This window comes from Artibeus jamaicensis, unplaced genomic scaffold (genome assembly GCF_021234435.1).
Source record: "Artibeus jamaicensis isolate MK-2021 breed Jamaican fruit bat unplaced genomic scaffold, CSHL_Jam_final contig_685, whole genome shotgun sequence".
In the NCBI taxonomy this organism is placed as follows: domain Eukaryota; kingdom Metazoa; phylum Chordata; class Mammalia; order Chiroptera; family Phyllostomidae; genus Artibeus; species Artibeus jamaicensis.
In genome coordinates this window covers 13,179,469-13,192,002 of record NW_026521924.1, presented here as the reverse complement: position 1 = coordinate 13,192,002, position 12,534 = coordinate 13,179,469, and the positions used below count along the sequence as shown (strand labels likewise).

Below are 12,534 nucleotides of genomic sequence, written 5' to 3'. Positions count from 1 at the left end.
GCTGTGTAGGGCTTGCCCAGCCAGACGCCTTGGTTCCATCTGGCTTATCTCTGGCAGGAATAGTCCCCTGCCCTAGTGGTAATGCTCCTTTGGATCCCAAATACCTGGGTGTAGGTCTCCTGTCCTACGAGCCCAAATGGCAGAGAAAACGTCAGTGGTTCCTTCCAAACAAGTCCCCTCTGCTACACCCTCAATGAGGACTTGAAGCAAAGTTGAGGAGCTAGGACACTATCCCTAAAGGAGCCCCAGAAACACCCTGCTCATAATACACAACCCCAAGTGATGCGGATCCCAGCTCATGGGGTCTGCGACATTGTGGATGAGATAGGAGACCAATTCACACGGACTACTGAGTCCTATGGAGGAAAAGGGATGGCGCAGCTTCTCTCTCCAGAAGGGAAAAAGCCTCAGATCACCTGGGCCACCCTCTCAAGAGGACAGCGCCCTGACCCTTGCCTTGACAAGCTTTTATTAGATTCAATTTGCACAGGAATAAAGCTCATCAATCATTGTCAGGCAGAAATGATTAAACAATAGAAAATGTTCAAAGAACTCTCAGGGCTTATTCTGAGTCAGGGTCAGCTAGTTAAAGGTCCGTAAAATTTGGGGGAAACAAACTCATTTCAGGCTTGGACCTTTCTCATTTAAATTGAGAGTATTAGCAAAATAGGATTTTATGCATTCTCTCTTACGCCTGATCACCCCAGGGAACCTGCTCTTTCCAGCACAGGGCAGCACCCTCCTCCAGAATTGTTTCAAGCTTAAGTCAGGCAGTGGAAATAAGGCAGCCAAGAGATTAGGAGACTTCTTGCGATAGAATGAGGACTCTGGCTATGTCTAAGCCCAGGGGCAAGGGTCCATCACTTCCTTTTTCTATAGCCCCCAAGTCCTTCCCTGAGGCCTCCTCATGATCGCTCCCTTGAGGAATCTGACCTGTCATTGGCTAACCAATCGTGCACAGGGGAGAGGGGTGGGAGGGGGGCAGGCAGGGTAAAGTAAAGCGGGAAAGGCTGTGTACCTACCAGGGAGACAAACCTCATCTCCTCAGTGCCTTACGGTCCCAAGGTGGCTCACTCAGCCTTAGCCATGGGGGAGTTACAGCTCCTGAAACCAGGCAGAGCATTTCCTAACACCCGAGCCTCACAGGGATGCGTGGCTGCTGTCCAGATTTCTCTGGCCCCTCTGCTGCCCTGCACCACACCCTGCCCCAGCAGGGAGCTCTTCGGTGTGGGTAGCAGGTAAAGGGCAGGGGCCTGGCCACAGCACCAGCTCACGTTAGCCCAGCGGAGGTGTTAACCTCCTATCACCCGATCCTCTCCATTGTGCTGGTTTACAAGGTTCTGTGAGCGGCACTGGATGTTTTGTAAGCAGATACCCATAGCTAATTATGCATCTGCATTTTTAATGGGAGAGATAAACTAACAAGGTGGCCCGAGGTGCTTTCCCATTAATAAGGGCTTTGGAGACAAAAGCACCTCTGCATTTGGACGCCCTGTGACTGTTGGTTGAAATCGCACATGTTATTTTGTCATTGTCTTATAAAATTTTAGGGTTTTATTTTCTCAGATCAAAGCCACACCCCCATAAGAGAATTACTGCAGCCCTTCACCGTCCTCAACCCCAGCAAGAGAAATGTTCATCATCCCGATAAAATATTAAAGAGCACACCACTCTGCTGTTATCACTCTTTTTTTTTTTTTAAGATTTTATTTATTTATCTTTAGAGGGGAAGGGAAGGAGAGAGGGAGAGAAACATCAATGTATGGTTGCCTTTCGTGCATCCCCTGCTGGGAAGTGGCCTGCAGGGAACCGGCCTGCAACCCCGACATGTGCCCTGACTGGGAATTGAACCTCGATTGTCTGGTTCGCAGGCCCGTGCTCAATCCACTGAGCTACACCAGCCAGGGCTGTTATCACTCTTTGAACCAATATTTATTTATGTTGAACAAATGCCCAATAAATGTAACTCAAGTATGAATTAGCCAAAGCCTGGGTGAAGCAGAATAAAAACAAGAATATTTTATGAAAAGTTAAAAGACATGTTTTTCATGCCACCTGATTTGGTTTCACTGCCCTCAAACTGGATGATGCCTCTTAAAACCTGCAAATGCGTGAAGTCAAGAGGGTTCACGGTACAGACATGGGGAAATCACCACAAAGAAAAGGCAAATCTCAATGAGGCAAAATTCCGAAGCAAAGCAGAGAAGGAATTGTCTTACAGGCTTGGTCGATCTCCTCAATACCAGATCCTGCCTGACAATTTTGGGGGCACAGTTTATTCTGAGAGATGAACTCCTGATCTTGCTGCCTCTCCCCCAGATAGAGAGCAGAGCTTGTCTTCTAACAGGAAGTCACTCCACAGTCTCTGGAGCACCCCTCCCTCATCCTCTAAAAGGAATCCACCACATGCCCCAGGGGCAGAGGTGTGTCTGTGTCCTTGTGTGTCCCCCACCCCCGACCTCCACCTGGAGTAGGCAGCAAGAATGCAAAGAGAATGTAAAGCCAGATCAGACAGTTGTCAAAATGCTCACTTTATCCCCTGTGGGCTGGGCAGCACCACAGGGAAAAAATGTAACAAATAGGGGCCTTGGTCTCACTGTGATACCCAAGCCTGCCACCTGGAAAGATCTTCCACAGCTCCTCCCTGCCCCCCACCACACCACCGGCCCTGGACCCGCCAGCGGCCACAGGCAGGCAGGACGGCTGTTCTCTCTCACTGGTAGCTGTAGTTGGGTATTGTTTTCTGACTCCGCATATCCCATGGCTGGTGGTCCTTAAGGGTGACAAAACCTTCAGGATTCAATGACGGGGCACCACAGAGGGTACGACCCACCTGCCTCTAACCTTCTGTTCGTTTGAGACTTGTTTTGTCCTGGATCAAAATCCTTCTGAGTTTTGTATCCTTGAAAGAGGATTTGTATCCTTCCAGGATCAAAGGTGCTGCCTGGTGTGTCCTCAAAAGACAATTGCAAGACTCCTCCACAGTCTTCCCGGCCGGCCGGCCCATTGGCCTCACCTCAGACTCACCCACCAGCAGCACCGAGGGCCACACAGAGGACTTCTTGCCCGGGTCCCGCTGTTACCTCGGCCCAAGAAGCCCTCCTCTGGCCTCTTCTCATCTTTTAAAACTCAACTCAGCACACTGCTGCCTGGACGTCTCCCCTGATCCCTCCCCACCGACCAAGCTGGGCACCCCTTTCTCTGTTGTTATGGAGGGTCAACGCCTGTTTCGTACTTGAGGGAACATGGGGGAGGGAGAGAGATTGGAGTTGCCGAGTGCAGCCCACCCAGTCACAGAGGCGTGGGAGGTGGGCGGGGGCTGGTTTGGGTTCCCCAGGTCCAAACGACCACACCTGTGTGCATGCCCCACGGCCGCCGCTGGGATGGGAGCTCCAGGTGCTGCCATTGATGAGTTTTCTCTGCTTGTGAACCTTTCATAAGGAGGCACCAGAACGAATCGTCCCCCAAACCGGTCTGTGTGTCAGTGGAAGGAGCAGCTTAAAGAGGGAGTAAGTGCCCCCCCCCGGAGGTGGGCACTCACGTTGGTGGGACCCCGCAGTCCCCTGGCAAGGGGTGACAAGGAGGAGTCAACACAGTGAGGAGGGGTGCGCGACCAGAGCAGCGAGAGAAGCAGGAGGTGAGACTGCAGGTGACCCCACACTCCCTTCTGTGGTCGTTCCCCGCAGAGGACAGTTCTCCCCTGGTTGGGCAGGATGTTGCCCAAAGCCTTAAGAAGTATCATTTCCGAGTAGAAAAGCCAGTCTGAATGGGCTCAGCGGCCCGGCCGCAGCTTCTCCGGAAGAGCTGTTCCTGCACCCTGCCTGGGGTCGTGTCCAGGGGCTTCCCTGCTGACGGGCACGCATCGGCTCTTGGCTGGCATGGCACTGGCCTGGGATCTTCCTGTGACAAAGGCGAGACAGGGCCTCTTTTGTGTGGCTACCACGGGCACACAGAGGCATGAATGGGGAACATGGAATGAGGGGAGGTAAACAAGGTCCTGGGGTACCCAAAGCATGCAGCCGGCACTGCCCCCCCCCCCCAAGGGCGGGCAGCGTGACATGCTTTCCACTTACTGGAGTTTTCTGGCCTGTGTGGACTCCTTTACCTCCCTTCAGACATTTATCCCTCACAGGTCCCCAGAGGGATCCTCTTATCCCCATCTTCCAGATGAGGAGACAGAGGCTGAGGAAGAATAAATAACATACATAAGGTCAGGCAACACTAGACTCTGATTTCCAAGCTCATGTTGTAAATCACTTCCATAGACTGCCCTTACTGGGCATCCAGAAAACTCGAGAAACATCTTTACAAGACATAGTTTTAAATTAAATGTTGACTCTGCGGGCCCTGGCCTGGTGGCTCAGTGGGTTGGAGTGTCATCTTGTACACCGAAAGTTTATGGGTTTGATTCCCTGTCCAGGCATGTACAGGAGGCAACTGATCAACGTTTCTCTCTTACATCCATGTTTCTCTCTCTTTCTGTCATCAGGAAAAACATATCCTCAGGTGAGGATTAAAAAATAAATGAATGGATGAATATTGTCTGTCCACTGCACCCACGTCCAGAGGCGGCATCCTTCCGAGTTGTGCCCCAGAGGACAAGAGAAGCAAAAGCAAAGGAAAACAATGGCACCCGAGCAAGTGAGTGAGCTGCTTCAGCAGGTTGGAATGGCCGCACTGAAACGGAGGGGCAGAGGGGGCTGAAGAGGCCTGGAGCCCTCGGGGGCCTCCAGAGCCACCATGGAGATTCTGAGGTTCTCAGGAAGGGCTTTCAGTAGAAGATGGATGCGGTCAAGGGGCTCCCTGGGCGGCCGTGTGGGAGAGGCCTGAAGGGGCCGGACCAGAAGCCGGGTGCCCAGGTGGGAGGCCGTGCTGAGATCCGGGTTTTTCCTGAGAGGTCAGAGGAGTGTAGAGGAAAAGCCTGGGCCCTGCAGTGAAAGCGGCCAACAGGGTGATCGCTGTCTCCAGAGACTGTGGAGACCTTGATTTATCTCAGTCTCAGTTTCCTCATCTGTTAAAAAGGAGTAGGTAACGAGACTGTTATGTTTGCCCAAAGCCCTCAAGTGTTTGTTGATGAGTAACTAAGCCATGTTAAGGGCTTGACCAGTGCCCAGCAGAAAGGACGGACGTCTCCCAGAGAGCCCCCAGCAGGCCCTCGCACGGAGCGGTGCACAGCGTGTGTGCACCACGGATAAGATTTCTAAAATACCAGTGTCGTTCTCGTTCTCACTCCTTGAGCAGGTGACTCAAACGCGTGTCCCTGTGTTCTGTGAGAGCCCACCTGCTTCCCCGTCTGCGGCTGCCACCCAGGAACCCTGTGGACAGGCCCTGCAGAGATGACAGAGAGCCGTTTGGGGACCTTCCCGCCCTCCCCTGAATGTGCATGTGCCTCAGCAGGCATGGGGATCGATATAAATGGTGTGCAACAAATAAAGCAAAAGACTTTGTGTTCGGCGTTTTTGCTCCCAAACGTGATTCTGAATCCCATAGCAACAGCGGTCGCAGGCTTTGTTTTGACAGGGAAGAAATTTCTAAATTCCCACATCTCCCCCTTCAGGCCATGCAGCCTGAACCTAGCTGCCTTGGAAGGCGGAAACCCATCAAGGTCCCCTGCTTTCCTCACGGGTGGATCCCCAGTGCCCCGGCCCTGCGGCTGCTCCTTATCCTCTATGGGAAGCAGAGAAGCGGTGCGTTCCACTGTGCAGAGGGCTGGTGCTGGAACGTGAGGGAATCCTCCAGAGATGCAGGCGAGGGAGGAAGCCTTCCTCCTCTGACAAGACAGAACCCTGCAGGGCAGGGCCAAGAGCTGCCGGGTCCTCGCTCTCAGGGGACAGGAGGGCTGGGAGCACCCTCTGTCAGGCGCTGCCCCTCGTTCCTCTGGGCACGCAGCCTGCTGCTGCCCGTCAGGAGCCCTTCTGTGGGACTGTCCAGCTGGGGCAGGGGCTGGCTGCAGGCGCCCCTGGGTCCCAGTCATACAGCGTGGAGGACAGAGGAAAGGAGTCACCCAGCTGTCCTTGAACCCTGGGGCAGGAACTATCAGATCAGAGAGAAAAGCGAGGAGACAAAGAGAAAGATTTAAAGCCTCCGTGTCCTGTGTGCATGTCAGAGGCCACCACACGTGGTGGTTCTCTTGCTCTTTCCCTCTGCCAAGGTCACCAGAGGGCCCGAGGCCAGGTCAGTCTGCAGTGAAGACTCGGCTAAGGGCAGGTTCTTCATCCTATGGCGTCTCAGAATCCTGGAGAGACCCAGATACCCTTCTCGGAACACTGACTTTAAATCCACAAGGTAAAATGTGAAGATTATGAAGGAGACCAACAATCCTGAAATAGGCGTCAAGGACGCCCACTGATATGGGTGTCATTCTATTATATGACACGTGTCATGTAATGACACGCATGCTTCCTAGTCATTAAAGAGCAAGTTCTAGTGGCGCATCTATGACTATTGTAATTTCAAAGCAGTGATGAGTGTAAGGTATATTTTGAGATGGCCCTGATGGCTTAATGTGCTATGAACTGATCTGTGACTTCTACTGGGGACAAAAAATCACACATTCTTAGGGAAATGCTAAATTTCAGTTAAAGGCTAGGAAAAACAAAAATGTTTTCCCCCATCCCTGTTTACAGACCCCAAAAGTTCCGTACACGACTCTCAGAGCTCCAGGGACCGCAGTCAAGAGCCCCCAACTCCGGGGCCGGGACTGTCTGGCAGAGGGTCGACTCTGAAACTCGACTCGTGGCTCTGGAAGCCACGGAGCTGCCCTGTTTCCGGCTGGGCTGCTGTGGGCGGAGCTGGCGATCAGTAAGCAGGAGGTAGGAGAGGGAACAGCTCTGCTCAGGATCCTTTCCATCAGGATTCAGAGTGCAGAGCCCTGCCTAGACCTCCTGATTCAATGCCCAGAGGTAGTCCTGGGAATCTGTGTTGTAAACAGAGCCCAGGTGATAATGTTCACAAACACCCTCCAACTTCCCTGGGGCCTTGTCCCAAACAGGAACAAGGGGGAGGGGAAGGGCCTTGGTCTTTCCCAAGTGTGGGGATGCTCCCCTCACCTCCCCTGGCCAGCCAGCAGAGTGCAAGTGGAGATGAGCGGCTGCTGCTGGCCCCTCCGGCCCCTGCTCTGTTGTAAGTGATGCCTGAAAGGTGAGGCCACACCGCCTCCCTCCAGGGAAACCAGAGCTGAGGAGTGTGTGGCTGGATTGGAGGGCTGGGCACTCTGCACCTCTCCTCCTTCCTGCCTCTCTCCCACACTTCTCCTACCTCCACAGTCAATCTCAATCTAGCCACGGAGCCCTGGCTGCCCTTGGGTCCTCCCTTGGGAAGGGAGGACGGCCACCATGCAGACAGGAAATCACCCCAGGCTAAAGGTGCGTGTGGACCAGCAAGCCCTCTGAGCCAGCCCTGCTGACCATGAGCCACCAGCCAAAGGGCCTGAGGGAGGCAGGTGAGTCTGTCCCCATCTCTGTGGGGCCACCCCCATGGTTCCTGGGCAGCAGGAGGGGACAAAGCAGAAAGGGTATTTCAAGACACAGGGACCCGGGTTTGAGTCCAGGGCCTGCCCCCTGCCCCCTGCTTACGGAGCGACTGCAGTCTGGTTATCCAGCCTCTCCCCCCTCATCCGTGAGATGAAGGCAGCCACCGGTCCTCGCAGGTTCGTTGGAGGGATTTAAAATACGTGCAAAGTGCTGTGCACAAGCCCTGTGTAAACACTGAGTGGCAGAGGCAGAACCGCTAGGTCTTTCAGTCTCCTGCTGTCTTGGTTAGAATTGTCTCTTCTTAGCAAACCCCTCAGCCAATTCCTCTGTCTGTCTGGCTGGCTGGCTTCTGATTGTCTGGGGCAGGGGGCTGTGGGTATGTTCTGGCCTCCTGATGTTCCCAGGGTGTGAGAGAAATGTCAAGACTGGGGATTCTGGAGCTCGTTAGTAAAATAACAGGAGCCAGGCCAAGGCATCTGTAGACCAGAGAAGGGTTCCCATAGTGAAGTGCAGGTGGTCCGGGGAGGGGGTCTTTCCGGAGGTCGGCCATTCATTCCTGTCCATCTCTTACAGCAGGAGGTGGAGCAAGAGGGAGGTCGAGGAGCGGCTCTCCAGGCACAGGTGAGATGGGGTGGGGGGGCGCGAGTCGTTCCTGGGGAGCCTGCAGTGCCCCCTCAGCCTGGCTGTCCAGCCACCAGCTCTTTCATCCTCCTTCTTCCCTCCCTCCCCTTCCCTCTCTCTTGGTAAGAAACCCTGCCAAGCAGGAGGTTTCACTGGGGCTGGTGCAGGCCTTCCCTGCACCAGCCCCAGGTTAGGGAGGCAGAGTTAGTGAATTTGAGTGGGTCTGGGACCCTACCAGCCCGAGGGAAGGGAAGCCCACTGCAGGTGGCTGGTAGGTGGTGGAGCCAGGACTCGCAACAGGCCAGCTGGCTCCAGCAGGCACGCTCTTTTTGTTTTATTTTTAGTTTAATCTTTATTGTATTTTTTCCCATTGCCACTTAGTCCCCTTATACCCCTTCCCCCCGCCAGCACACTCTTAGCCTCCATGAAATCCCAGCAGTACTGGGTGTTTATCCCCCTTCCCATCCAGAACATGGCCTCGGCTTCTCTGTGAGCCAGTGAGGGCTTTGCCCAGAAGGGCTGACCTGCTCTAGGGAAAGCCCAAGGACGCCACAGGCTGGGAGAAGACCCTCCACTGCCATTAGGGGGGCAAAGGCCACACCCACATGGTGCGTGTCCTGCACTTCATACCACAAAGCGTATTCCGGATACGCTGCCGTTTTCTCCTCCTCCCGCCCCAGGCAGGGCCCCACTTTTAGGTGAGGGGACAGAATCTTGGGGACTGATGGACTTGGGGCTGGAAAAGATCTCCTCACCCCACTTTGAGGGGAAGGGACTTGTCCTGGCCCCAACCCGGGCACACAGTCTGTGGAGGAACTGACCCCGAGGTCCACTCATCTGCCTCCTCTGCCGGGCCCCTCCCCCTTGTCCCCCAGTGCTCCCCCACTGCTGGGGCCCCGCTCCTTGGTGGGGCAGCTCTGTGACCAGGGGCCGTGCAGGGGAGCCAGGGCTCTGGGCAGCAGGGAGGAGGTGTGGGGCAGCGCTGGCATCTCGACACTTCAGCTGCCCCTTGGTCACTGTCCCTCCTCCTTACTCCCACCTACCTCCCCATCCAGTCCTTACCTCCCTCCAGAGACATGACAGCGAGCACAAGAAAGGTGCCTCGGTGTGGCCGGAGCAGACAGGAGGGCCAGCCCCACTGGTGATGGTTGCCTGCAGGATGCTGGGGTTTTTGGTTCTCCACGTGCCAGTCCCCTGTTGTCCTCCAGTCCCTGTCCCTTCTGCAGCCCCCTGCTCCCCCCCCCCAGCTGAATGGGCTGGCCTTGTGGGGTCGCTTGTGCACGGATGGTCCTTAGGAAGGACTGAAATGGCAAGTTGTTTTGCCTAGAGCACAAACATTTTCCTACTGCAGTGGGCCACACACGCACACACCTCTGCGCCTTGCCATTTTCCCTTTCTCATAGAAAAGCAAAGGAAATGGTCAGATTTCTTGCTTCAGGGATCCAAATGGTCAAGGGACACAGTGAAGTTAAATAATAGGAATCCGCTAAATGATCCGAAACCCAGTTACACAAAGATTCCAATTAAAGTCTCCTCTGGAGTCGTCCCTGAGGGGACTTGATATCCTATTCTTTCGGTTTATATTCTACAAGGAGAAAAATAATCTCCGAGTATGCAAAGGTCTTTTCGCAAAATAATTACAATTTGTTATTCTATTAGTTGAGAAGGGGGGCCGGCGCTCCCTCTGGGCCACATGACTGCTGAACAGTCGGAGGCTGAGCCCGCCCCCAGCTTCTCTCTCCTCTGACGAGGGTCTTACACGTGAGGAGGCCTCTTACATGTAAGGAGTGTGTGCTGGGCTTTCACGTCTTCCCAATGAGGCAGCTGTCTTTCCAGTTGCCAAATTATGCCTTGTTTAGAGTCCATTGAAAACTATTGGAAAAAAATTTTTTAAAGCGTCTTGATTTCTATGTAGAAGAGGTTGGGGAAGATTGAAGGGCAAATTCAGGCTCACGTCCCGTATTCCTCATGAACTTCGTTCTGTTGGGAAATGTGATTGCAAATGAAATTGTAGCTTGGAAAAAAGTGTATGAATTCCCTAATCCCATTGTTATCTGTACAGTTAACTGTACCCAGGCTACTTGGTACTGTTCATTACCAAAAAGAAAACCATTTACCAGCTGATTGAGGATATACAGAGTTCAGAAGAGGAAAGTCAAACACATATTGACTTCCTTATCCATTCCTTTCAAGCAATATGGAGCCCATCTTGGATGAAGGCCCAGGAGACCCTTCTCCTTAATCCCTGGCCCACTCTGAGAATCTGTCTCAGTCCCAGGGCTCTCCTGGGGTCACTGCCGCAGTGTCACACACCGTCACTTGCTCCCACGTCTTTGGAGGGAGTGGATTTGTTTCTGGCTCCGTCTCCCCTCCAAGAGGCCGCCGAGCCTCCCGGAGCCGTGGTAGAGCATCTACAAGACAAGCCCATTGCCACCGGCTGCTACTGACCAGCGTTCTAACTTGGATGAATTATTATTATGTTCAAAGAATCCTTCTTCACGTTGCTTTACCAAAAGCCCTTTTGCCCTAGGAGGTGAGAAGGAGAAGAGAGGTGTTAGGGCACGACCGGCAAAGGCAACCTGTCCTCCCACACACGTGAGGGCCTGCCCGTCAGTCCGTAAATAGCACTCAATACTTTTTTTTTTTAAACAATGTTCTTTTATTTATTTATCTTTAGAGAGAGGGGAAGGGAGGGAGAAAGAGAGGGAGAGAAACATCGATGTGTGAAAGAAGCATTGATCATTTGCATCTCTCACACCCCCAACTGGGGACCTGGCCTGCAGCCCAGGTCCCTGACTGGGAATCAAACCAACAACCTTTCCGTTTGTAGGCTGGCACTCAGCCCACCGAGCCACACCAGCCAGGGCTCAATACCTTTCAGTGTGCTAATCTACACCGGCTATTTCATCAGCCCCTGCAGTAATAGCAGCAATTGGAAATTGAGTCCCAAAGACATGGAGATTTTTAGTGCTGGAGTCGGACCCCTACTTCATGCCTCCTCTTGCCTTCACAACAAGCCAAGCTGCCACAACACACATGTGCACAGGGACCTCCAGTGACCGCGAGCCAGTGTCCCTGCCCCACATCAGTCTCTTCAGCGCTACTGGCACGACCCATCCATGCTGCCACACCCTGCAAAACATTCTCCAGTACCACATCCTCCCCCTCCGGATTCCAGCCCTCCTCCCCACAGTCAGGCACTGTTTTCGGGGTAACCATTCTCTGCACGCCCTCCGTCCCAGCCCCCGGTCTTACTTGAGACCCAGCTCTGCCTGGGTCACCCTATCAGAGTCCTCAGCATTTCCACTGGGGTCCCTCGATCCCCTGTTTCCCTTGCTCACAATTCCTCTGCTCTAGTGACCACCGCCCCCTCTCTTCCTCTACCCCTTTCTTCTCCTGGCAAATTCCTGTTCATCCTTCAATATGGAAATGCCTTTGTGAGGCATTCTCGGCCATCCTCACTATAATCCATCACTCTCTGTTTCCGTGGCCTTTTTTCTTTAGGACGCCATTTATTACGCAACATATGTTTCTCTAATTTATTGTCGAAAGCTGGCTCCCTAAATATCAAGAACACAATCTGTTGATATGACAGAGCTGATTTATTGCTTGCACCCAAAGCTGATTGATTGTTTACAGGCAAAGCTTTGGCAGGTCTCAGAGAGGGGAAGGTAAGGTCAGAATTGATTGAGAATTTAAAATTTGTTTTAAGGCAGGTCTTTCAAAGTGGGGGCTTGGTCAGAATTGGGTAAGAATCACAATACAGCAAGGCCGGGATTGTGAGCCAAAGCATTCCAAAAACAAACCTTAGGGTGTACAATGTCTGTGATGCTTTTCACTGAAGTGTTGATGCATCTGTGGGGAAATCCTGCAATGAGCCGTGTGCCTGGGCACGAGATTCCTGGAAAAATAAAGTCGTGCCAGTGAAGATGGGCGTAGCACAGTCATTTTACAAAGACAATGAAGTGTAGTCTGGGTTTTCTGCATCCAAGCTGAGCATGGGATAGGTGGTTTCAATCCTCACTCTGTCCTTGTGGTCGTTCTTCAGCCTGAGTTGAACAGTCTCAGGTGTCCAGAAAAATTGCACAGAAAATACAGAGAGTGCCCGTATACAGACTTCTTTCTTTCCCTCCTCCCTCCCCGCAGATCCCTCTATTATTAACATCTTGCATTAGTGTGCTCCATTTGTTACAGCTGGTGAACCAATATTAAATACACTATTGTTAGCCGAAGTCCATTAGACAGTTTATGTCCAGGGCCACTCTCTGTGTTGTCTGTACGAGTTCTGACAAATGCGTAATGTCGTGCATCCACTGCACAGCATCATACAGACTAGCATGTCCTAACAAAAATGCCCTGTGCTCCCCCTACCACCCCTGCCCCTCCCCGCTCCACTCCGGGCAACCACTGACCTTTTTACTGTCTGCAGTTTTGCCTTTCC

General features: G+C 53.0%; 1 protein-coding gene across 1 annotated transcript in view; it reads left to right on the top strand.

Moving 5' to 3' along the window:
- The first annotated feature begins 7,407 nt into the window (after positions 1-7,407).
- Positions 7,408-12,534, top strand: part of TMC2 (transmembrane channel like 2) — a 56,292-nt gene continuing 51,165 nt past the window's right edge. Inside the window, exons 1-2 of the mRNA XM_053671247.1 lie at positions 7,408-7,441; positions 8,046-8,093. Coding sequence (XP_053527222.1) covers positions 7,408-7,441; positions 8,046-8,093 — 82 coding nt within the window. The remainder of the gene's footprint in view (positions 7,442-8,045; positions 8,094-12,534) is intronic.